Source organism: Papio anubis, chromosome 9, assembly GCF_008728515.1.
Source record: "Papio anubis isolate 15944 chromosome 9, Panubis1.0, whole genome shotgun sequence".
In the NCBI taxonomy this organism is placed as follows: domain Eukaryota; kingdom Metazoa; phylum Chordata; class Mammalia; order Primates; family Cercopithecidae; genus Papio; species Papio anubis.
Genome location: NC_044984.1, coordinates 9846124 through 9871594, shown reverse-complemented (window position 1 = coordinate 9871594; position 25471 = coordinate 9846124). Strand labels below are relative to the sequence as shown.

The 25471-nt window shown below is 43.1% G+C and overlaps 1 protein-coding gene and 1 long non-coding RNA gene across 2 annotated transcripts in view; both read left to right on the top strand.

The window, feature by feature from the left end:
- A2ML1 (alpha-2-macroglobulin like 1) overlaps positions 1-12413 on the top strand; it is a 55426-nt gene extending 43013 nt beyond the window's left edge. Inside the window, exons 29-36 of the mRNA XM_031650266.1 lie at positions 780-994; positions 3789-4004; positions 4174-4301; positions 4469-4559; positions 5079-5147; positions 10021-10123; positions 10581-10622; positions 11665-12413. Of these exons, the coding sequence (XP_031506126.1) occupies positions 780-994; positions 3789-4004; positions 4174-4301; positions 4469-4559; positions 5079-5147; positions 10021-10123; positions 10581-10621 (863 nt within the window). The 3' untranslated portion in view covers position 10622; positions 11665-12413. The remainder of the gene's footprint in view (positions 1-779; positions 995-3788; positions 4005-4173; positions 4302-4468; positions 4560-5078; positions 5148-10020; positions 10124-10580; positions 10623-11664) is intronic.
- Positions 12414-14846: 2433 nt separating this feature from the next.
- Positions 14847-19383, top strand: LOC116268834. The gene is made up of 3 exons (XR_004176002.1): positions 14847-15133; positions 16738-16829; positions 17224-19383. It is a non-coding gene; the product is annotated as an uncharacterized LOC116268834 (long non-coding RNA).
- The last annotated feature ends 6088 nt before the right edge of the window (positions 19384-25471 follow it).

Here is a 25471-nt window from a genome sequence, read left to right as displayed (position 1 = left end):
AGTTGGCCTCATTAGCATTTCTTCATGGTTTCTCAGAATTCTTACATATGCTCTGCCATTTTTGTTCTACCTAAAATGTTGAATCTGGTTTGTTTGTTGTTTGTTTTTTTAGATGGAGTTTCATTCCTGTTGCCCAGGCTGGAGTGCAATGGGGTGATCTTTGCTCACCGCAACCTCCACCTCCTGGGTTCAAGCGATTTTTCTGCCTCAGCCTCCCGAGTAGCTGGGATTAGAGGCATTCGCCACCACACCCAGTGAATTTTGTATTTTTAGTAGAGATGGGGTTTCTCCATATTGGTCAGGCTGGTCTCGAACTCCCGACCTCAGGTGATCCGCCCACCTTGGCCTCCCAAAGTGCTGGGATTATAGGCGTGAGTCACCACGCCCAGCCTAAATCTTTGATTAAATAAAATAAATCCTGAAAAATTCATAAAACTGTAAGCAAACAAAAATTGCCCCCAAACACAGAGATTCTTGTAAGAAGCTTCTATTTACCTATTTCCATTAACATCAAAACTGATAAAGTAACAAGAGTGGTTTTCATGTAATTGCTGGAGGCAGGAACATTTATTGATGCTTCTAGCTTTACACACATGCGCACACATGCATCCTTGCATTTACATCAAGGTCAATGAATCAGCTCCATCTAAGACATTTTTTTCTACTCTGTTTAATTCTCAGTTGGTACTTTCTCTGCTCTAAGATGCTGCATTTACAAAGTGAATGTGGGAAAGCCAGTTCCTTCTAAGGACATCCTAGTTATGTTTCTTTTTCCATAGGAGAATCCATTCACTGGAGCCACAAACCTGCTCCATCATCGAATGCCAGCCCTTGGTCTGAGCCTGTGGCTCTAGATGTGGAACTTACAGCATACGCATTGTTGGCCCAGCTTACCAAGCCCAGCCTGACTCAAAAGGAGATAGCCAAGGCCACTAGCATAGTGGCTTGGTTGGCCAAGCAACGGAATGCATATGGGGGCTTCTCTTCTACTCAGGTAAACAGCCTGTTCTCCCACTGCCACTTAACAGGTAGAATTAGATCTTGTATGGAGATAGAGGAAAAGGTATTGTCCTTGCCCTCTCGGTCCAGGGTCTTAGAGAGGAAAAGCCTGTGAAAAATATATGGAAGTATTCATAAAATGGGTTATATGAGCACATAAATAGTACCAGATGCATTTAATTTTCTTTTTTTGTTGAGTGTGAAACACTGGGGCCGGGCATGGTGGCTCAAGCCTGTTATCCCAGCACTTTGGGAGGCTGAGGCAGGTGGATCACCTGAGGTCGGGAGTTCGAGAGCAGTCTGACCAACATGGAGAAACCCCATCTCTACTAAAAATACAAAATTAGCCAGGCATGGTGGTGGGTGCCTGTAATCCCAGCTACCTGGGAGGCTGAGGCAGGAGAATCGCTTGAACCTGGGAGGCGGAGGTTGCGGTGAGCTGAGATGGTGCCATTGCACTCCAGCCTGGGCAACAAGAGTTAAAACTCCGTCTCAACAACAAAAACAACAACAATTTTAACTTTGTTTCAGAAAGATTAATTAGCCACTTGGTGTGTGAGATAATTTAGAGGAGAGAAACGTAGGACTTGAAGAGATCAGGAGACTGTTTTATCTAGGTTAGGGGTAAGGGGAAATTGGGAAATTGAATGAATGGTGTGGCAGTAGGGAAAAAAAAAGAGGGGTAGAATTGTATGATAAACTCAAATCATAAAAAAATTATTTTAGATTATAATGAAGAGAGTAGTCATTAATTTATTTATTCTGAAAATATTATTAAATATCTACCATGTCCAAATCACTTTGATGAGGCTACAAAAGTAACTAAGAAAATATATTTCTTGTCCTCATGAAGATTATAATTTGGTTTGTTGAAATTGGCCAGTTTCACTGAAGATATAAAATGTAAGTCAGACCTGAAAGAATGAACATCTTTTAATAGATTGCATGTTTGGTAAAAATGTTAAAGGCACCAAGTTTAACTGTGGTAATGACCTAATTGACACTTAAAAAATTATATAGTACTATGCCTCCCTGTTTCAGGGAAATGCTTGGCCAAAGATTAGAAAAGACTCCTTTCTTCTTGTTCAGTCCTAAAAAATTATAATATATAATAATATTTTTGGAAAGCAGTAGATGAAATGTTTACAACTCGCAGTGACAGGTATGTGTCAGAATCATTTTTTCAATGAAATCCTTGGCTATCACAAGAGGTCATATATATTACTCACACTGGTTTTTCAGCTGACAGTGAGGTCCCTTTCTTTGAATTGTCCCCATATGTTCAAGCAGTAAAAAACCTCCCTGGCTCCAGTCCACAAAGGGTAAACAAAAATTGTTTGTAGATGGCCAAGCTGCACAGATAGAACTTCTTCACGGCTTCACCAGGGTGGGTGATCTGTCTTCCTGTTTTGTAGGACAGTGATAATGTCGAAATAAGAATGTCTTTTTCATTTGTGAGATGAAGAAATAGGGGTTTTTTTTTGTAATAGATATTTTACACAGTATCAAGCATGTAGAAATTTTCTTTTTTTTTTTTTTTTTTTTGAGACGGGTCTCGCTTCTGTCCCCCAGGCTGGAGGCATGGATCTCAGCTCACTGCAAGCTCCGGCCCGGGTTCACTTCACACTTCTCCTGCCTCAGCCTCCTGAGTAGCTGGGACTACCGGCGCCCGCCACCTCGCCTGGCTAGTTTTTTGTATTTTTTAGTAGAGACGGGGTTTCACCGTGTTAGCCAGGATGGTCTCGATCTCCTGACCTCGTGATCCGCCCGTCTCGGCCTCCCAAAGTGCTGGGATTACAGGCTTGAGCCAGCGCACCCGGCCTGAAATTTTCATAACATAGAGCGAGATGTGACAATTTTGTTGAACACTTTATTCATTTTTCTTTCCCCTTGTAATTTATGTGAATTATGTTTTCAGAATGAAACAGTTCAAACGTCACTGTACGAGGCTCACTTAGTGACAGTTATCTGTCTTATTCCCAGAGAAATAAAAGATTATCACATGGTATCACGGCTAAGAAGCCAGCCTGCAAGGAAGGACTTTCCTAGGTCCCTGATGCTCCTTCCAACTGTGATGTAGAAGATCATCACACAGTTAAATGACGTCATAGGCTGCAATTTCTAGGGCTGTCATGTTATTACTGTTTCCTCCCCAAATAAGGAAACTGTAAAATATATACTGAACAGTTATCCACTTGCTTCTAGCAATAACTCATTCTGAAGCTGTTTGATTTCTGAATATGAATTGATTAGGTTAACCAAGTAACCTGCGGATGTTCAGTAGTACCTTGTTGATGGTGATTTTCTATAAAAGTAAGCTACTGTGATTTCTTTTTTTTTTTTTTTGAGACGGAGTCTCGCTCTGTCGCTCAGGCTGGAGTGCAGTGGCCAGATCTCAGCTCACTGCAAGCTCCGCCTCCCGGGTTCACGCCATTCTCCTGCCTCAGCCTCCCGAGTAGCTGGGACTACAGGCGCCCACAACCGCGCCCGGCTAATTTTTTGTATTTTTAGTAGAGACGGGGTTTCACCGTGGTCTCGATCTCCTGACCTTGTGATCCGCCCGCCTCGGCCTCCCAAAGTGCTGGGATTACAGGCGTGAGCCACCGCGCCCGGCTACTGTGATTTCTATGTCAGCTTCTCCAGAGGAGGTGGGTATAGTTCTCTAAATACTTAGAGGAGGCATCATCCAAGCCAACTAACAACAACCACGTGTGTGGGTTATAGAGTTGTTCAAGGTTAATTCCAATGACTCACAAAATGGTAAGCATACGTTTGGTTGTTTCCCTCAGGATACTGTAGTTGCTCTCCAAGCTCTTGCCAAATATGCCACTACCGCCTACACGCCATCTGAGGAGATCAACCTGGTTGTAAAATCCACTGAGAATTTCCAGCATACATTCAACATACAGTCAGCCAACAGATTGGTATTTCAGCAGAAGACTCTGCCCAATGTCCCTGGAATGTACACGCTGGAGGCCTCAGGCCAGGGCTGTGTCTATGTACAGGTAAGTAGAGATCCATGAGAATGAATGTACATTGGGAAGGAGAGTCTGAGGGCATCTTCCCCTTAGGCCTTCTCTCTCGCTCTCTGTTTCTCACTTGTAAGAAAAGTAGTTTGAACTGTACAATCTTTAAAGCTCTTTCCAACTCTGATTTGGCTATTTTTCCTACCAGACGGTGTTGAGATACAATATTCTCCCTCTTAAAAATATGAAGACCTTTAGTCTTAGCGTGGAAATGGGAAAAGCTAGATGTGAGCAACTGACTTCACCTCGATCCTTGACTCTCGCTATTCACACCAGGTGAGGAAAGCTGGGGTGCTGGTGGCCGGCAGAGCACCTGGTCTGTGGAGCTGAGGTGGGACACGTGTGTGTGTGTGCACGTGTGTGTGTGTGTGTGTATGTGTGTTGGGGATGCAGAGTGCACTGAAGTAATAGGCTCACATGTGTTTTCTTCTTCCTGCTCTCAGTTATGTGGGGAGCCGTAGCTCTTCCAATATGGTGATTGTGGAAGTGAAGATGCTATCTGGGTTCAGTCCCAGGGAGGGCACCAGTCAGTTAGTAAGTTACTTCTGTTTTCTTCATTTATCTAGCTGTGAGGGGACCTGACAGTATAATCAAAAAAACTGGTAAAATGGGCATCATGGCATGTGTGTGTATATATACACACACACATATATACATGGCATGTATATACATATATATATATGTATGTATATGTATGTACATTTGTAAGAAAAGTAGTTTTCATATATATATGGCATCCATATACACGGTGTGTGTATATATACATATGTAGATATAGGTACATGTATATATGTGCATATATGTACATGTGTGTGTATATATGTATATATGTATATATACACATACATACAAACTCATGATTGGATTATTTAAATGGGCTGCAAGGTTGTAGCAGACATATGACACGCAACTCGTAATAGTCTCAGTTCCCTTTTCCTACCTTTTCCACAGTATATATTGTTTCCTTGATCATGGCAGAGCTTTGGAAGACTACCCTAGGGGATAGGGAAGGCTCTGGCTCTTAGTCTCTGTTTTTCTCCCTCTCTTATGCAGCTTCTCCAGCAACCCCTGGTGAAGAAGGTTGAATTTGGAACTGACACACTTAATATTTACTTGGATGAGGTAGGTATTCAGGAACTAGATCAAAGAACTGGATTGCTTATGGATCTTCATGACTTCTCTTCTAATCTGTATATATGGGTGTCACACACATGGGGATGAGGGGCCTGGGAGCGAGTCCACACCATGCCATGAGTTCTGCCTCCATGCTGGTATATCATAAAACACCCCGTTGTGCCTCTAGAGAAGCCCTGTCCAACAGACCTATAATGTGAGCCATTTACATTGTTTAAAGAGTTCTGGTAGCCACATTTAAAAAGTAGAGGAACAGATGAAATTAAATTTAATGGTATATTTTATGCAAGCCTATATACCCTAAATATTTCCATTTTACTATACAATTAATATACAGAAATATTAATGAGATATCTACATTCTTTTTTTTTTTTTCTGTACCACACCTTTACAGCACTGTCAGCGCGTCTCAATTCTGTCTGGCCTCATTTCAAGCGCTCAATAGCCACAAGTGACATTGCAACTCTAGAGTATGCTATAGTAGTTAATAGCAGAAGCTCTGAAGCCAGACTGCCTGGGCTGCAATCTTGGTTCTGGCACTGGCTGTGTAACTGGACAAATTGTTGAAAGTTAGCTGTAAAATGTGTGTGGGTAGGGGTCAAAATAGTTATCTCTTAGAGTTCTAGAAAAAACTAAATTATTTAAGACATGTAAAAATATCTAGGACTGTACCTGGTACAGAGTAAGCCCTCATTACTCTATAGCCATTTGTATCATTTTAACATAATGTTAATATTACTTAATATTAATCAGACATCGTATATAACCTTTCATTTTAATAAAGCAAGAAGTTCTCAAGGACTAACAACGTTCTAAAAATTGTTAACAATGCTCCTTTTCATGATATTCCACTCCACACAAGGAACAAAGTTATCCTTATTGTATATAACCAATAGACAGGAATATCCCAAATCAAAAGATGCTGTTGTTAGTAACATCCATTTCCGACCCCCTGCCCAGCCACCAACCCGATCATCTAACTGTGTTTCCTATCTTCCCGGGAACCAGGGTTTTGTTCACGTTGTGTGAGCCGTGTATAGCTTCTTTTGACATAGCTCGGGTTAGCTTATCAGGCACTACCCTGTAATCATGATGTTGCGGTTTAAAACTTTGCCAAGTCTCTGATACTTTCACACATAACTTATTCAAGTCTTACAGCAACCGACTGAGACTTGGAGAGAGAGTGGCTTGTCCGAGTCATCCCATCTGTCCGTGTCTAGGGTGGGAGCAGAACCTGGGGAGTCTGATTTCTATGACACCATGTCCGAGACGGTGATGAACTGCTTGCTCCTCAGTGTGTCCTGCCAAATCTGCCAGTTGGCTTCTAATCTGAAGCATCAGGTCTAATGGTCTAAAAGCCAGTGCTAATGATGGTATCTGTGGTTATTTCCTCTTTTCTGTGTATCTTCTCCCTTGTGGTCTTGATCAATTTCACCAGAGGATGACCTTATTCACATATATAGTCTTCCTTATTCTTTAATGAACTTGTACTATAAATGTCCCTCAAGGTACATGCCATCCCTGTCCCACAATCTCAGACAAGTAGCGTTTTCATTGTCATTCACTTATATTTCTTAATTTGTTGGGAAACACATGAAAGTTTTAAAGCCATCCTTTTGTTCCTGATGTCTAATTTTGTTGCATTATGGTCTGAGAACAGAGTCTTCATGATCCTGATTGCCTGGAATGTGCTGAAGTTTCTTCCATGACCTAATCCGTGATCTGTTTTTGCAAGTGTTCAGTGTGCACTCCAAAAGAACATCTATTTTTTTTCTCTTGGGCCTGGATTCTGATCTAGAAGTCTGAGATCATTATTTCTGTTGTTCATGTGTTTGATAACTCTGCTTATTTTTCTGCTTGATTTAACAGTTTCTGAAAAGCATATGTTAAAATATCCAATTATGATGGAGTTTGTTTCTTTGTTTGTTTAGTATTTTTTGGATAGAGACAGGGTTTCACCATGTTGGCCAGGCTGGTCTTGAACTCCTGACCTCAAGTGATCTGGCCACCTAGGCCTCCCAAAGTGCTGGAGTTATAGGTGTGAGCCACTGCCCCCGGCCTCTAATTGTGATATTTGATTTATCCGTTTATCCATACATTTTTGGCTGTCGTTTCCTGATATATTTGAGACTATATAATTAGATATATATATTATGAACATATCTTCTTAAATTTTCCTTATATTAGTACATACTATCTTTTCCCCATTACTATATATGTGTATATATTTATATCAAATACTTTTGCCTTAGATTCCTACACCACACATGCACACACACACATTTTTTTCCTTGCCTTAGTTGCCATTTAGTCAGATATTAAAACTGCTACTAGCCAGCTTTCTTTTTTTTTTTCTTTTTCTTTTTTTTTTTTTTTGAGATGGAGTCTCGCTTTGTCGCCCAGGCTGGAGTGCAGTGGTGCGATCTCGGCTCACTGCAACCTCCGCCTCCCGGGTTCAAGCAACTCTCCTGCCTCAGCCTCCCGAGTAAATGGGATTACAGGCACCTGCCACCACGCCCAGCTAATTTTTGTATTTTTAGTAGAGACGGGGTTTCACCATGTTGGTCAGGCTGGTCTCGAACCCCTGACCTCGTGATCCACCCACCTCGGCCTCCCAAAGTGCTGGGATTACAGGCGTGAGCCACCGCCCCCGGCCCTACCCCAGCTTTCTTTTGGTTCATGTTAGTCATTGGCTTTAATTCGTTATGGTGACCAAATGATAGAAAAGAACAGTGGTTCTAAAAGTTCTTTGTTTCAGGATCCCCTTACACTCTTAATTTACTGAGGGCCTCAAACAACTTTCAGTGGAGTGGGTTTTAACTATTGGTCTTTATCATGTTAGAAATTAAAACTGAGATAATCTTAAAATATTTATTAATTAATTTAAAAACAGTAATAAACTCACTACATCTTAATATAAATAACATTTTTATGAAAATAACTATTTTCTGTCCAGGCATGATGGCTCATGCCTGTAATTCCAGCACTTTGGGAGGCTGAGGAGGGCAGATCACAAGATCAGGAGTTTGAGACCAGCCTGGTCAATATGGTGAAACGCCGTCTCTACTAAAAATACAAAAATTAGCTGGGTGTGGTGGCGCACGCCGGTAGTCCCAGCTACTTGAGAGGCTGAGGCAGAAGAATCGCTTGTACCCAGGAGGCAGAGGTTGTGGCGAGCCGAGATCGTGCCACTATACTCTAGCCTGGGCAACAGAGTGAGACTCCATCTCAAAAAAAGAAAAGAAAAAGAAAAAGAAAATAACTATTTTCCAAAACAAAAAAATAAGAATAGTGACATTGTTTTGCATTTTTGCTTTAATATCTGGCTTAATCAAAGAGAATGAAATTTTACATTTATTCCTACGTTCAAACCATTGCAATATTACACATAAAGTAGCCTCTGATAACTCTACTGTATACTTGTTTATTTTTTAGTTTTTTAAATCTCTTTCCCCAGAAGGAAACAATCTCCTGTATATTTGTAAGAGAATGAGAGTGGAAAAAAAAAGTCTTAATATCATTCTAAAAATAATTCTGACCTCTCAGATACTCTGATGCAATCTCAGGGATCCCTGGAGTAGGGGAGGTCTCTTGACCACACTTTGAGAGGCACTATACCTGAAGAACTTTGGAAATCCCTTCCAATTAGGCGTTAATAGCTCTATACCTAAATTTATAATTTTTTTTTTTTTTTTTTTTGAGACAGGGTCTCACTCTGTTGCCCAGGCTGGACTTCAGTGGCCCAATCTTGGCTCACTATAATCTCCACCCCTGGGCTTAAATGATCCTCCCACCTCAGCCTCCCAAATAGCTGGGATTTATTTTCTTGTTATAGTAAAGTAACTTATACAATTGCCTTAGATTCTCCATTTGCTAATTTATTCAACAAATATTTACTGAGCAACCAACATATGCCAGTCACTTTTCTAAGTGATGGAGACGTGGCAATGAAAACAATAGATATGATACCTGGCCTAAGAGTGCTGATATTCTAGTGGAGAGACAACAATATTCAAGTTCTTTAAAATTACATGTATATGTGTATACGCGCACTTTTTTTTTTTCGGTAGTAATAAGTGTTATGCAGCATAAGGGGATAAAGAGTGCTGGTGAGGCAGGCCAGGGATGTGACTATTTTTAAATAAGGTGTTCAAGGAAAGCCCCTTTGAGGAGGTATCATTTGCTCAGGGACCAGATTGAAGAAAGCAAACCAGTAAGGGGCGTAGAACTGTTGGAGTAAAATGCAAGCCTCTGCTTTCTTTGGCCACTTTGACTAATTTAGTGGAGAAACCATGGGTCAGCGTAGACCATGAACAAAGGGAACCAGTTCACAAGAGGGCCAGAGAGCTGTAAGATCCTAAGAAGAAAGAGCCAGGAAGTCAGCAGGAGGCAATGTCTTAGGGCAGACTGTCATAGGGCAGAGGTAGGTAGAGAGTTTCAGAATGTTTGTTTGTTTGTTTGTTTGTTTTGAGATGCAGTGCCGCTTTATCACCCAGGCTGGAGTGCAGTGGTGCCATCTCGACTCACTGCAACATCCGCCTCCCAGGTTCAAGCGATTCTCCTGCCTTAGCCTCCTGAGTAGCTGGGATTACAGGTGCCAGCCACCATGCTCGGCTAATTTTTGTATTTTTAGTAGAGATGGGGTTTTACCATGTTCGCCAGACTGGTCTGGAACTCCTGACCTCTGGTGATTCACCCACCTCGGCCTCCCAAAGTGCGGGGATTAGAGGCGTGAGCCACCGTTCCTGGTGGGGTTTCAGAAAATCTACATGAAGACAGCAAGGGTCTTTTAACTCCACGTTGCATAGAGTGTAATTTTCATTTTAGTTCTAAGGTATTGTTTCATCTGTCTTCCCCACAGCTCAGTAAGAACACTCAGACTTATACCTTCACCATCAGCCAAAGTGTGCTGGTCACCAACTTGAAACCAGCAACCATCAAGGTCTATGACTACTACCTGCCAGGTGAGAGGGCTGGGCTGAAATGAGAGCTGAGATCTTACCTGCATCTCCCAACCTACTTCTGCCTCATTCTTCATGGCTTCTCTCTTAATTTTACAAATACTCCTTCCCAAGCCAAGTAGCACGTAATTAAATTATCTAATCTCCTAAAATATTTTAATTCAGTTGTGTGCCATTTTTAAGTTGCGTACACTAGAGACATTTGATATGATGTGGTCCTTAGACCAAGAAGAGAACAATGTGAACCATCGTTCTCAAAGGGCCATTTCCATTATTTTTGCTATGATTAATAATTTGTCACAATGTACAAATATTAGTGATTGAAACTTTCTTGTAATTCTGAATATCATAACCTGTAGAGATTCTCTGGAAAGGGCTAAAGCAGTAGCTTTTATGAAGCATTTTCCCTCTGAATATAGGAGATCCTCAAAGTAATTATATGTCTTATTTCATTTTACAGATGAACAGGCAACAATTCAGTATTCTGATCCCTGTGAATGAGGTAAGTCCAGCGGAGAAATGGGTGGAGTTATGGGTTAGGTGGCAGAAGTGAAGAGGAGCCTCTTTCAAGTTACTGTTATTGTCTTTTTTTGAGATAGAGTCTCACTGTGTTGCCCACGCTGGAGTGCAGTGGCGGAGGTTGAGTGGCTCACCTCCCAGGTTCAAGCGATTCTCCTGCCTCAGCCTCCCGAGTTGCGGAATTATAGGTGCCCACCATCATGCCTGGCTAATTTTCGTATTTTTAGTAGAGACAGGGTTTCACCATGTTGACTAGGCTGGTCTTGAACTCCTGACTTCAGGTGATCTGCCTGCCTCGGCCTCCCAAAGTACTGGGATTACAGGCATGAGCCACCACACTCAGCCCTGTTATTGTCTTTTGGAGGCTTATTTTTGATAGAAAGTGAGCTTTCCTTTTTTGTCTTAAACCTTTTTTTTTTTTTTTTTTGAAAGAGGGTCTGGCTCTGCTGCTCAGGCTGGAGTGCAGTGGCGTGATCTCAGCTCACTGCAGCCTCTGCCTCCCAAGTTCAAGCGATTCTTGTGCCTCAGCCTCCTGAGTAGCTGGGATTACAGGCATGTGCCATCACGCCCAGCTAATTTTTTTGTATTTTTAATAGAGATGGGGTTTTGCCATGTTGGCCAGGCTGGTCTCAAACTCCTGGCCTCAGGTGATCTGCCTACTTCAGCCTCCCAAAGTGCTGGGATTACAGGTGTGAGCCACTGTGCCCAGCCTGTCCTAAACTCTTGAAAATAGTTTATGTCAGAAAAAGCTAATCTTGGTATTAAAACAATACTTTTTCTGTCAGATTGAAAATAGATGGACTTTTCCTAATATTTTTACATAATACATCTTTGTTATATGAAAATACTAAGATGAAAGTAAAGGTTACCTGATTCTACTCCTGTGAGATAACACTATTAATAATCCAATTGTGCATTTGTGAGTTATTTTGTATATAGAGGTCAAGTATCCTCTATATATGTACTGAGCTTCTGAGTATCACAATGTCTTTTATTTTTTGTTTGTTTGATTGTTTGCTTTTCAGGACAGAAGCTGGAAAGAGACTCAATTAGTCCTCTATGTCATTACTGGAGGGTGGAACATTCTTCTGTCGCTTGAAGCAGAACTCCTTCAATCAAATAATTTAATTTCTCTGACTAGTAAATGGGTAACAGATGAATATGTCTGAACCTCAGCTGTAATACTTTCTAGTACCTTTGCAAGGAGATGGGATAGGAACAAGCACTCAGAGGAGGCACTGTATGGGCAAGGTCACAGGGGGAAGAAAGGTGGTTTAGCTGTTTTGTGTAGCCATTTAGGGGGCTCTCCAGAGAGGAGACAGTGGTGGAGGGTGAACTAGAGAAGACAAGAATGTCTTCCTAGGCTGGGCACAGTGGCTTATGCCTGTAATCCCAGCACTTTGGGAGTGTGAGGTGGGTAGATCACTTGAGGTTGGGAGTTCAAGATCAGCCTGGCCAACATGGTGAAACCCATGTCTACTAACAATACAAAAATTAGCCAGGTGTGGTGGCACGGGCCTGTAATCCCAGCCCCTTGGGAGTCTGAGGCAGGAGAATCGCCTCAGCACTGGAGGTGGAGGTTGCAGTGAGCTGAGATTGTGCCACTGCACTCCAGCCCGGACAATGAAGCAAGACCCTGTCTCAAATAATAATAATAATAATAATAATAATAATAGTAATAATAATAATAATGTTTTTCTAGAGTTTAAATCTAAAGGAAAATGTGATTTAGGGCTTTGGGAATTGGCTAAAAAAATAAAAATGGAAAAGAAAATCTGTGCATTTAGTTCTATACATATTTCTTTGGAAACCAAAAGTTCTTTTAAAGATGATGATCGTCCTTTCCCCCAAAACTCACAATTTGGCTTCTTCCTTAAACCTTTTAACCCAGACTTCTCTTTTTTTTTTTTTTTTTTTTTGAGACGGAGTCTCGCTCTGTCACCCAGGCTGGAGTGCAGTGGCCGGATCTCAGCTCACTGCAAGCTCCCCCTCCTGGGTTCACGCCATTCTCCTGCCTCAGCCTCCCGAGTAGCTGGGACTACAGGCGCCCGCCACCTCGCCCGGCTAGTTTTTTGTATTTTTTAGTAGAGATGGGGTTTCACCGTGTTAGCCAGGATGGTCTCGATCTCCTGACCTCGTGATCCACCCATCTCGGCCTCCCAAATGCTGGGATTACAGGCTTGAGCCACCGCGCCCGGCCTTAACCCAGACTTCTCAATGAATCATTTTAAAGATGTGAGGACAGGTTAGAATAGAGAATTTTAATTATAAGGCTGCGCTCACCCAGCCCACTACTGCGGGGCAAACAGTGATTGATGACAAGAAAAGTGGCTGGCCAGAATGCGCTCTCCATCTCTCTCGGTTTCTCTTCTGCATGATTCTCCCAGCCTTTCCCCACGTGGGCTATCTATCACTGTGCAAGCACTTCCTCGGAGCAATGCTTTTGTTTTGGAAACAGGTTTGGAGGCAAAGGGATAAGGGAAGTAAGATGAATGATGTTTAACAGAAAAGATTCTCTAGGCAATTACACCCTTTTATCCTGGGTCTCCACTGGATCAATTACACTCCCGTTGATTGTAAATTCTGACTGAAAAGTCAGGGAAAATAAGCACATTCTACAAAAACAAAAAAATGACAGATGGGACCTACTTAAACTAAAGAGCTCCTGCACAGCAAAAGAAACTATCAACAGAGTAAACAGCCTAAAGAATAGGAGAAAATATTAACAAACTGTGCCTCCAACAAAGAACTAATACCAGAATCTATAAGGAACTTAAATCAGCAAGAAAAAAACAAATAATTCCATCAAAACGTGGGCAAAGGGCATGAGCGGACACTTCTCAAAAGAAGAGTACAAGTGGCCAATAAACATATGAAAAAATGCTCAACATCACTAATCATCAGAGAAATGCAAATCAAAACCACAATGAGATACCATCTACACTAGTTAGAATGGCTATTATTAAAGTCAGAAAATAATGGATGTTGGTGAGGTAGCAGAGAAAAGGGAACTCAACACACTGTTGGTGGGAATGTAAATTAGTTCAGCCACTGTGGAAAGCAGTTTGGTGTTTTCTCAAAGAATTAAAAATAGAATTACCATTCAACCCAGCAGTCTCACTACTGGGTATATACACAAAGGGAAATAAATCTTTCTACCAAAAGGACAAATGCACCTGTACATTTTTCGCAGCACTATCCACAATAGCAAAGACATGGAATCAGCCTAGATGTTCATCAATGGTAGATTAGATAAAGAAAATGTGGTCCATATATTCCATGGAATACTATGTAGTCATAAAAAAGAATGCAATCGGCCCAGTGCGGTGCCTCATACCTGTAAACCCAGCACTTTGGAGGCCGAGGTGGGTGGATCACCTGAGGTCAGGAGTTTGAGACCAACCTGGCCAACATGGCAAAACCCCATCTCTACTAAAAATACAAAAACCTAGCTGGGCGTGGTGGCAGGTGCCTATAATCCCAGCTACTCAGGAGGCTGAGGCAGGAGAATTGCTTGAACCCAGGAGGTGGAGGTTGCAGTGAGCCAAGATCGCGCCATTGCACTTCAGCCTGGACAACAAGAGCAAAACTGTGTATCTAAATAAATAAATAAATAGAATGAAATCATGTCCTTTGCAGCAGCATGGATGCAGCTGGAGACCATTATCCTAAGTGAATTAATGCAGAAACAGAAAACCAAATACTGCATGTTCTCACTTTAAGTGGGAGCTAAACATCTTGTACACATGGACACAAAGATAGGAACAATAAGCACTGGAGATTCCAAAAGGGAGGAGGAAGGAAAGAGGGCAAGCGTTGAAACCTACTTTCAGGTACTATGTTCACTATTTGGGCAATGGGATCAGTAGCTCAAACCTCAGCATCACAAAATATACCCATGTAACAAAACCTGCATATTTACGCCCTGAATCTAAACCTGCATATGTACCTCGTGAATTTAAAATTAAAAAGACCAGACGTGGTGGCTCACTCTTGTAATTCCAGCACTCTGGTAGGCCAAGGTGAGCGGATCACTTGAGCTCTGAGTTGGAAATCAACCTAGGCAACATAGCAAAACTCCGCCTCTACCAAAAATACAAAAATTAGCCAGGCATGGTGGCGTGTTCCTGTAGTCCCAGCTACTCTGGAGGCTGAGGTGGGAGAATCGCTTGAACCTGGGAGGAGGAGGTTGTAGTGAGCCGAGTTTGCACCACTGCACTCCAACCTGGGTGACAAAGTGAGACCTTGTCTCAAAAATAAATAAATAAACAAATAAATAAATAGATGTGTGTACTGAAGAGAATATTTCCCCAAGCCCAGAGTCACAGTTGCATTAATTGTTCTGTCCTTTTCTCTTCCATCCTTGTGTCTGTCCTGGTCCTTCTAGGAGTTCCTATAGTGAGGGCAGATGGGGGAAGACACGCAAAGGAGGTCATTCCCTGGCTTGCCTCTCGGCTATCAAAGGAAGAGAACAGAGGGAACTCTGAAGAAAAGGTAGTTGCCAGGCGCGGTGGCTCACACCTCTAATCCCAGCACTTCGGGAGGCTGAGGCGGGTGGATCACTAGAGATCAGGAGTTCAAGATCAGCCTGGCTAACGTGGTGAAACCCTGTCTCTACGAAACATCCAAAATTAGCTGGGCCTGGTGGCGCGTGCCTGTAATCCCAGCTACTCAGGAGGCTGAAGCAGGAGAATCGCTTGAACCTGGGAGGCGGAGGTTGCAGTGAGCTGGGATCGCTCCGCTGCACTCCAGCCTGGGCGACAGAGTGAGACCCGGGCTCCCCAAAAAAAAAAAAAAAAAAAGGTAGTCATGAAAGCCCCTTCCACTCACTAAAAGCTCCACCCCATGTACATTTTGGGTCTGCAGCACTTACCAGAGCAGTCCCTCTTTTGGAATAAAAGGAAATGGTGATCCTCAAGACTTAAGAAGTTAAGTGGGCCGGGCGCAGTGGCTCACGCCTGTAATCCCAGCACTTTGGGAGGCTGAGGCTGGCGGATCACGAGGTCAGGAGATCGAGACCATCCTGGCTAACACGGATGTACTAAAAATACAAAAAAAATTAGCCGGGCATGGTGGCGGGCGCCTGTAGTCCCAGCTACTCGGGAGGCTGAGGCAGGAGAATGGTGTGAACCCGGGAGGTGGAGCTTGTATTGAGCGGAGATTGCGCCACTGCACTCCAGCCTGGGCGACAGAGCAAGACTCCGTCTCAAAAAAAAAAAAAAAGTGGGCAGAATACATGTTAAATGATTAGGAAAACTTTTTATTCTTGTATCTTTGGGATTTCAGATGGGATAAAAAGAATATTCTTATGCTTAAATTATCAACTACGCTGAATAAAAGGATGTTAATGAGAACATGTACATTGTCCAACTCATTGAAATATAAACATTTGTGCATATTTGAGAAGGCGATTGTGAGGATTAGGTGGCATTTAGCATTCAAGTGACACTTGGTATTATAGTACTTATAGTAAATGCTGATACATGTCAGGTATTGTACCAGGCCTAGGAATACAAAGATAAATAAAATGAAGTTTCTATCCTCAGGAAACTCACAGCCTAGTGGAGGGAGGAAGGAAACAAACAAGTTAACAGTTATAATACAATGTGACAAAAAAGAATGATAGAAGAAAGCACAAAAAGCTATGGGAGGCCAGGTGCGGTGGCTCACGCCTGTAATCCCAGCACTTTGGGAGGCCGAGGCAGGCAGATCACCTGAGGTCAGGAGTTCGAGACCAGCCTGGCCAACATGGTGAAACCCCGTCTGTAGTAAAAATACAAAAAATTAGCCGAGTGTGGTGGCAGGCGCCTGTAATCCCAGCTAATCGGGAGGCTGAGGCATGAGAATCACTTGAATCTGGGAGGTGGAGGTTGCAGTGAGCAGACATTGCACCACTGCACTCCAGGAGCCTGGACAACAGAGCAAGACTCTGTCTAAAAAAAAAAAAAAAAAAGAGATGAGAGAAAGCACAGTATTTCACCCAAGTAATTCAGTGTACTCATGGATTGTGTGCGTGCATGTGTGGGGCGGGTGGAGGGGGTAGTGTGTCTTCAAAGTTAGACTGGGAAACAGAGATTGGATAATGACTTGCTTTTCAGAAAGATCGTTCTAGCAGTAATGTGAAGAATGGGGTGGAGAAGAAGAAAGCCGAGTCCTTGAAACCATTTAGGAGACCGCTACAGTTATCCAGGTAAAAGCTGGTGAACGGGCAGTGGGAGGGAAAGGAGGGGACGTTCAACAGCTACTTAGCTTAGGAGATAGAATCAGGAATGACTTACTGACATCAAAGACAAAATGTACCAGACAATTACAGAGGTGGTTTTATTCGGGCCATTGCAATCGAAAACATGTTCATTAATTAATAACATCTCAGGGAAAACGAAGGGGACCTGAGGTTTCATAGAGGCAGCGAAACAAAAGAGTCATACATGAATCTTATAAGGAAGGATGGAGATGAGGCTTTCTATGGAATATGTGTGAGCAGGGTGGTTTTTTGCCTTTAGCTGTTTCGTTGGAACACAAAAGGTTGGAGGGTTTTGGAAAACAAAACGATGGGTAAATTTCTTAACTCACCTGTTTTACAGCAGCACAGGGCTCAGGTGGCTCACCAGTGTCGGAGACTAAGTGAATGCAAGACAGGAGAGTAAGGGAAGAGGCTGGGAAGACTGCCAGAATTCTAGACGGTGGATTACAGACAGGAGAAAACCCTTTTCCTCTACCTGGTAGGTTTAGTATCTGGGGCCTGCAAATGAAACTGAGAAAAAGCAGATGAACAGAAAGGTTATTTCACAAGCATGTGAGAACTTCACAGGGAAGAAGTGAAAACAGGAGAAGCAATTAGGAATGGGGGCTTATATGCCATTTTAACAAAGGACAAGTTGTGGATACATAACAAGACAAAAGAAGCGGGATTTGGGCATCTAGGGGCAGTAAATTATGGGAAGGTAAATACATGGGAGGCACTAACGGAAGATAATGGCTATTTTAGTAAGATTTGTTTATGCAGATTCAAGTTGGTGCTGACTTTCTGTCTCTTGTGATATGAGTTATTCTCCTCTTGATATGGGAGAGGGGAAGAGAGACACTTTCCTTCGTAAGGGGAATTTTATACTCTGCTTTTAAGTGTTTCTTAAATGCCTTCCAGCTCAAAATCATACTTATGCCAAAGTGGCACAGTTTGGACTGGCATATTCTGATCCCTTTTAACTGGGTGGATGGTGCCATCCATGCAGGTAAAGAGATACAGAAAGGCAGAAAATAGTGTGTTCAGTTTACTACATTAAGTTTGAGAATGTGTAAGGCCTGATGGTGAAGATGTTGAGACAGTGGGATATAAAGGGTCATGTCAACCACTAAAGAAAGAAATCTGAAGATCAAGATGGGCAGTTAGCAGCAAATAGGTAGTGAGAAGCCAAGGGTGTAGAGGACTAGCTAGGGAACAGGAAATGAGAAGAGGAGAGAAGGAAAGGGAGGGCCAACATTTCAACAGCAAAGGAAGAGAAGGGACTTCAGAACCCAGGATCCCACCAATATTTCTTCCCATAACAATGGCTTCTTGAAGGGTTTCCCTTCTCCTACCTCCCCCTTGAATTCCCCTCTTCATCAAGGATTTGGTAGGAAGTGGAAGGGAACCAGTATCAGAAAAGAAGCCCACGTTTTTTTTTTTTCTTTCTAAGAATCCTACCTTAATAAGCAAACTATGTCACATTTGGAGCACAGAGAACTTTCTATCCTTCTTCCTGTAGCCCTGATTGAAATATTTGTCATATTCCATCCAGACTGTTGCAAAAACCCTGTTGCTGCTCCTTCTATCTCAGAACATTCCTCCACCCCGTGTCTATTATTATACTTCACATATTCTCCATGCACATGGCTGCCTCCATTCAACTAACCCTTATAATTGTGTCAGGTGATGTACTGCTAGCTATTTAAAATCTGGGCCAGGTGCAGTGGCTCCCACCTGTAGTCCCAGCATTTTGGGAGGCTGAGGAAGGAGGATCACTTGAGCCCAGGAGTTCAAGACCAGCCTGGACAACATAGCAAGACCCCATCTCATTCTTTTTAAAAAATAAAATCCTAATCTGATTATGTCATTCATTTGTTTAAAACCCTTCAGGAGCTCTTGGGGGTAAAGCTCTATTGCTCTTCATGGCATACCAGACGTTCATGACTGTTTTCTTCCTGCCCCCTCCCCGCCAGCTCCATGTTCAGCCTTTGACCCTCACACTTCAGGAACACCAAACATTGGGTTCCCAATTTCCACTGAAATCTCCGATAACTTTGAAAGATGCTTTCTATCAAGCTTGAAAAGGCTTTCTCTCTTCTGCTTGGAGGACTTCCGCTAGTCCTTCAAGGAATGGCCCCCAAGGTGTGTTTCCTACTCTGGCAAGGCTTCCTCAAGACCTCTCTGCTCCTACAGCACCTGTGATTCCGGCGGAGGATTTACCAAGCTGGGTTACCGTTTTCCGTTGACCCTCCCATCTCCCCCATCAGAATGTAAGATCTCTGGAAGCTTCGACCCTGGGCTGGGTACTGCCAACTCCCCCCTACCACACCCCATTATCTGTTCTCTTTATCACTGACAAAAAGTACAATTTTATTTGGAGCAGCAACGTGCCCAACTAAAATCGTCACCTTCTCAGAATCGCTTGCAGTTAGATTTGGCCATGTGGCAGAATTCCAGCCTACAAAAAGTAACCGGAAGTCCCTGGAAAATATTTCCTTCTTCTTCTCTCTTTTTTTTTTTTTTTAAGATAGAGTTTCACTCTTGTTGCCCAGGCTGGAGTACAATGGCATAATCTCGGCTCACTGCAACCTTCACCTCCCAGGTTCAAGCGATTCTCCTGCCTCAGCCTCCCAAGTAGCTGGGGCTACAGGTGCCCACCACCACACCCAGCTAATTTTTGTATTTTGAGTAGGGACGGTGTTTCACCATGTTGGCCAGGCTGGTCTCAAACTCCTAACCTAAGGTGATCCACCTGCCTCAGCCTCCTAAAGTGCTGGGATTACAGGCGCTAGCCACCGCGTCCAGCCAGTATTTCCTGCTTTAATAAAATGACAAAGCCTCATAAAGCTTTTGGTCCTTCCACCTCCTTACTGGAGCAAGGACAAGATACCTGGAGGAAGAGTAGTCATTTTGCAACCACACTGGTAAAAACCACACGCTGAAAGCCGGGCATGGTGGCTCACGCCTGTAATCCCAACACTTTGGGAGGCGGAGATGGAAGGATCACTTGAGATCTGGAGTTCAAGACTCACCTGGGCAACATAGCAAAACCCCGTCTCTACAAAAAATAAAAAATTAGCTGGGCATGGTGGTGTGTTTGTGGTCCCAGCTACTCTGGAGGCCGTAGTGGGAGAATCGCTGTGAGCCCGGGAGGCTGCTGCTGCACTCCAGCCTGGGCGACAAAGCCAAACCCCATCACAAACAAACAAACAAACCAAACAAACAAACCCCCAACACCAAAAAGCCATACACTGAAGGTGAGAGGGCAGAGGGACCAGTGGAGCCCAGCTGCTTGAGGACCTCATAGATTCAGCCCGGATGCGTACCCTTGTACATCTTGGATGATCAGTGAGAAAAATTAATGGCTTCCTTTTTTTTTTTCTTTACCTTTTTATTGAAGTATAATAAACAGAAAATCTATATAAGTGTACTTCAATGAATGTTCACAAATCGAAAACACCTGTGTAACCAGCATCCAGAACATTTCCAGCATTCTTCTTTTTTATTTATTTAATATATATATTATATATATAAATTAACATATATAATTAATATATATATATTTTTTATACAGGTTCTCACTCTGCCACTCAGGCTGGAGTGCGGTGTCACAGTCACAGCTCACTGCAGCTTCAACCTCCCAGGATCAAGCGATCCTCCTGTATCACTTTCCTGAGTGGTTGGGACCACAGGCTGGTTCCACCAAGCCTGGCTGATTTTGGTATATTTTGTAGAGATAGGGGTTTTGTCACATTGCCCAGGCTGGTCTTGAACTTCTGGGCTCTAGCCATCCACCTGTCTGAGCCTCCCAAAGTGTTAGGATTATAGGTGTGAGCCACCATGCCCAGCCTCCACCATTCTTGAAGCCCACTCCCCAGTTTTGGTCCAGTCTCCAGGAAAAACCATTATACTGATTTCTAAGAGCATAGATTAGATTTGCCTGTACTTTTTGCCTATAAAAACAGGCATAGGTACAAATTTTTACTTTTATTTCTGGTTTACTTCATGCGACAATATGTTTGTGATATTCATCAATATTGTTGTAATTATAGATTACTCATTCTTTTTTTTTTTTTTTTTGAGACGGAGTCTCGCTCTGTCACCCAGGCTGGAGTGCAGTGGCCAGATCTCAGCTTACTGCAAGCTCCGCCTCCCGGGTTCCCGCCATTCTCCTGCCTCAGCCTCCCGAGTAGCTGGGACCACAGACGCGGCCACCTCGCCCGGCTAATTTTTTTGTGTTTTTAGTAGAGACGGGGTTTCGCAGTGTTAGCCAGGATGGTCTCGATCTCCTGACCTTGTGATCCGCCCGTCTCGGCCTCCCAAAGTGCTGGGATTACAGGCTTGAGCCACCGCGCCCGGCCAGATTACTCATTCTATTGCTACATAGTATTTCATTGTAAGAATGTGCCTCAATTTATTCATCCATTATATGACTGATGGGTTGCTTGAGTGTTGCTACTGTAAAGCAAAATAAATCTCCCCAAAATCACTAGGTCAAAGGGAAAAGTCAAGATGGGCATTGCATGGGGCAAACCTGCCTCTCATTCTATTCCTAAATAAGATACCTACAAAGATTAAAAAAAAAGAAGAAGAAGAAAGAAAGAAAAAAACGAAGGAAGTTATATACCTCCCTCACAATTTGCCCACCAGGAAATTCCTTGTGGAAAAAGGATAGGCAGAACTCAAAGTCATCCGTCTGCTCTCATGAGACAAATGCATTTCTGATTGCTTCCTTTGTCCTGTTGTTTCACTAAACCAGACTAAGGCATAGGTGACTATTCTTGTAAATTGTGCGTTCAGTGAAAGGCTAATCAGAAACTCAAAAAAAATGCAACGTTTGTCTCTTATCTACCTATGACCTGCAAGCCTCTTCTCCACTTGGAGTTGTCCTGCCTTTCCGGACTGAACTAATGTACAACTTACATATATTGATTGATGTCTCATGCCTTCCTGAAATGTATAATTCCAAGCTGTGCCCCAACCACCTTGGGCACGTGTTGTCAGGACCGCCCAAGGCTGTGTCACAGGCATGTCCTTAACCTTAATAAAACTTTCTAAATTGATTGAGACCTGTCTCAGATACCTTTTGGTTTCCATTACTATAAGTAGCACTGCTACGAATATTCTAATACATGCCTTTTCGTGAACATATTATACACCTTTATGTTGGGGACATATCTAGGAGTGTAACTGCTAGATCATAGGGTATATATGATTTTTGCTTTCGTGGATACTACAAAATCATTTCCCAAAGTGTTTGACCAATTTACACTCTCAATAAGAATGTACAAGATAATTCCAGTTATTCCACACCCTTGGCAACACTTTGGTAGATCCTGAGTTGTTTATTTTAGCCATTATGTTAAGCGTGCACTGGTTAACAGAAGACTGATTTTTAATTGTATTTTCCTGGTAAAATAAAGTTGAATACTTTTTTTAAAAGTTTATTGCTCATTTGGATATCCTCTTTTTAAAGAAGCAGTTCTATTAAGATACAATTTACATGCCACGCAATTCTCCCATTTAAAGTGTACAACTCTGGGCTGGGCGCGGTGGCTCACGCCTATAATCCCAGCACTTTGGGAGGCCAAGGAGGGCAGATCACATGAGGTCAGAAGTTTGAGACCAGCCTGGCCAACAGGGTGAAATCCCGCCTCTACTAAGAATACAAAAAATCATCTGGGCGTGGTGGTGTGCGACTGTGAAAATAAAGTGTACAATTCAATGGCTTTTTTTTTTTTTTGAGACAGGGTCTTGCTCTATTACCCAGGCTGGAGTGCAGTGGCGCAATCTCGGCTCACTGCAACCTCCACCTCCCGGGTTCAAGCAATTCTCCTGCCTCAAACTACTAAGTAGCTGGGATTACAGGCATGCATCACCATGCCTAGCTAATTGTTTTGTATTTTTAGTAGAGGCAGGGTCTCACCTTTTTTTCCAGGCTGGCCTCAAACCCTGACCTCAAGTGATCCTCCCACTTTGGCCTCCCAAAGTTCTGGGATTGCAGGCGTGAGCCACCGCGCCTGGCCAATTCAATGGTTTTTAATAAATTCACAGATGTGTGCAATCATTGCCACAATTTTAGAACATTTTCATTGCCTCAAAAAGAAACTCCATACCTTTTCACTATCATCCTTTATCTCCCCACTCCCTGTGCCCAGCCCCTAAGCAACAAATAACTTTCTATCTATGAATTTTCTTATTCTGAACTTTCAAATGAGTGTAATCATATAATATGTGGACTTTTGGTGGGGTGTGGTAGCTTATACCTATAATCCTAGCATTTTGGGTGGCAGAGGTGGGCGGATCGCTTGAGCCCAGGAGTTTGAGACCAGCATGGGCAACACGATGAAACCCTGCCTTTACAAAAAGTGCAAAAATTAGCCAGGCATGGTGGTGGGTACCTGTAGTCCCAGTTACTCAAGAGGCTGAGGTGAGAGGATCACCTGAGCCCAGGAGGTCAAGGCTGTGGTGAGCCATGATCATGTCACTGCACTCCAGCCTGGGTGACAGAGTGAGACCCTGTCTTAAAAAACAACAATGGCCGGGCGCGGTGGCTCAAGCCTGTAATCCCAGCACTTTGGGAGGCCGAGACGGGCGGATCACGAGGTCAGGAGATCGAGACCATCCTGGCTAACACAGTGAAACCCCGTCTCTACTAAAAATACAAAAAAACTAGCCGGGCGAGGTGGCGGGCGCCTGTAGTCCCAGCTACTCGGGAGGCTGAGGCAGGAGAATGGCATAAACCTGGGAGACAGAGCTTTCAGTGAGCTGAGATCCGGCCACTGTACTCCAGCCCGGGACAAAGGGAGAATCAGTATCAAAAAAAAAAAAAAAAAAAAAAGTGTAATTTTGTGACTGGCTTGTTTTCATTTATAAGGTTTTCAAGGTTCACTGAACTTCTAGTATCAATATTTCATTTCTTTCTTTTTTTTTTTTTTGAGACGTAGTTTTGCCCTTGTTGCCCAGGCTGGAGTGCAATGGCGCGATCTCAGCTCACTGCAACCTCCGCCTCCCAGGTTCAAGCGATTCTTCTGCCTCAGCCTCCCTAGTAGCTGGGATTATAGGCATGTGCCACTACACCCGACTAATTTTGTATTTTTAGTAGAGATAGGGTTTCCCCAGGTTGGTCAGGCTGTCTTAAACTCTCGACCTCAGGTGATCTGCCCACCTGGGCCTCCCAAAGTGCTGGGATTACAGGTGTGAGCCACCGTGCCCAGCCCTATTTCATTTTTTTTATGGTCAGATAATATTCAATTGTATGGATATGCCACATTTTGTTTATTCATTAGTCTGTTGATAGACACTTGGATCCACCGTTTTGCTATCACATATATATATATGTGATATATATATGTGTGTATATATACATATATATGTGATATATATATGTGTATATATACATATATATGTGTGTGTGTGTATATGTGTGTGTGTGTGTGTGTGTGTGTGTATATATATATATTTTTTTTTTTTTTTCTGAGACAGAGTCTCACTTTGTTACCCAGGCTGGAGTGCAATGGGTTCAAGCAATTCTCCTGCCTCAGCCTCCCGAGTAGCTGGGACTACAGGCATGTGCCACCACACCTGGCTAATTTTTGTATTTTTAGTAGAGAGGGTATTTGGCAATGTTGGCCACGCTGGTCTCAAACTCCGGACCTCAGGTGATCCGCCTGCCTCAGCCTCACAAAGTGAACCACCGCGCCCGACCAGAATTGTTTTTTACCTTTTATTTTAGGTTCGGGGTACATGTGCAGGTTTGTTATATAGGTAAACCTGTGTCATGGGGGTTTGATGTACAGATTATTTCATCATGCAGGTACTAAGCCTAGTACCTAGTCACGTAGAAGTTTTTAAGTGCATGTATGTTCTCATTTCTCTTGGGTGTATATGTAGGAGTAGAACTGTTGAGTTATATGGTGACTCTGTGTTTAATCGTTTGAAAAATTGCTAGACTGTTTTCCAAAGTAACTATACCATTTTACATTTCCACCCACAGTGTATAAGCTGACTCCTCCACATCCACTTTGATACTTGTTACTACCTGTTTTTTTTTTTTTTTAATTTTATTATGATGATTATTTTTTGAGATGGAGTCTTGCTCTGTCACCCACACCGGAGTGCAGTGGTGCAATCTCGGCTCACTGAAACCTCCGTCTCCCGGGTTCAAGCGATTCTCTCTGCCTCAGCCTCCCGAGTAGATGGGATTACAGGCACGCCCCACCATGCCCAACTAATTTTTTGTGTTTTTAGTAGAGACAGGGTTTCACAATGTTGGCCAGGTTGGTCTTGAACTCCTGACCTCAGGTGATCTGCCCACTTCGGCCTCCCAAAGTGCTGGGATTATAGGTGTGAGCTACCACACCTGGCCTGTTATTTTTATTTTTAATTTTTGAGACAGAGTCTCATTCTGTCACCCAGGCTGGAGTGCAGTGGCATGATCTCGGCTCACTGCAACCTCTGCCTCCCAGGTTCAAGCAATTCTCCTGCCTCAGGCTCCCAGGTAGCTGGGACTACAGGTGTGCACCACCATGCCTAGCTAATTTTTGTATTTTTAGTAGAGACTGAGTTTTGCCATGTTAATCAGGCTGATCTTGAACTCCTGGCCT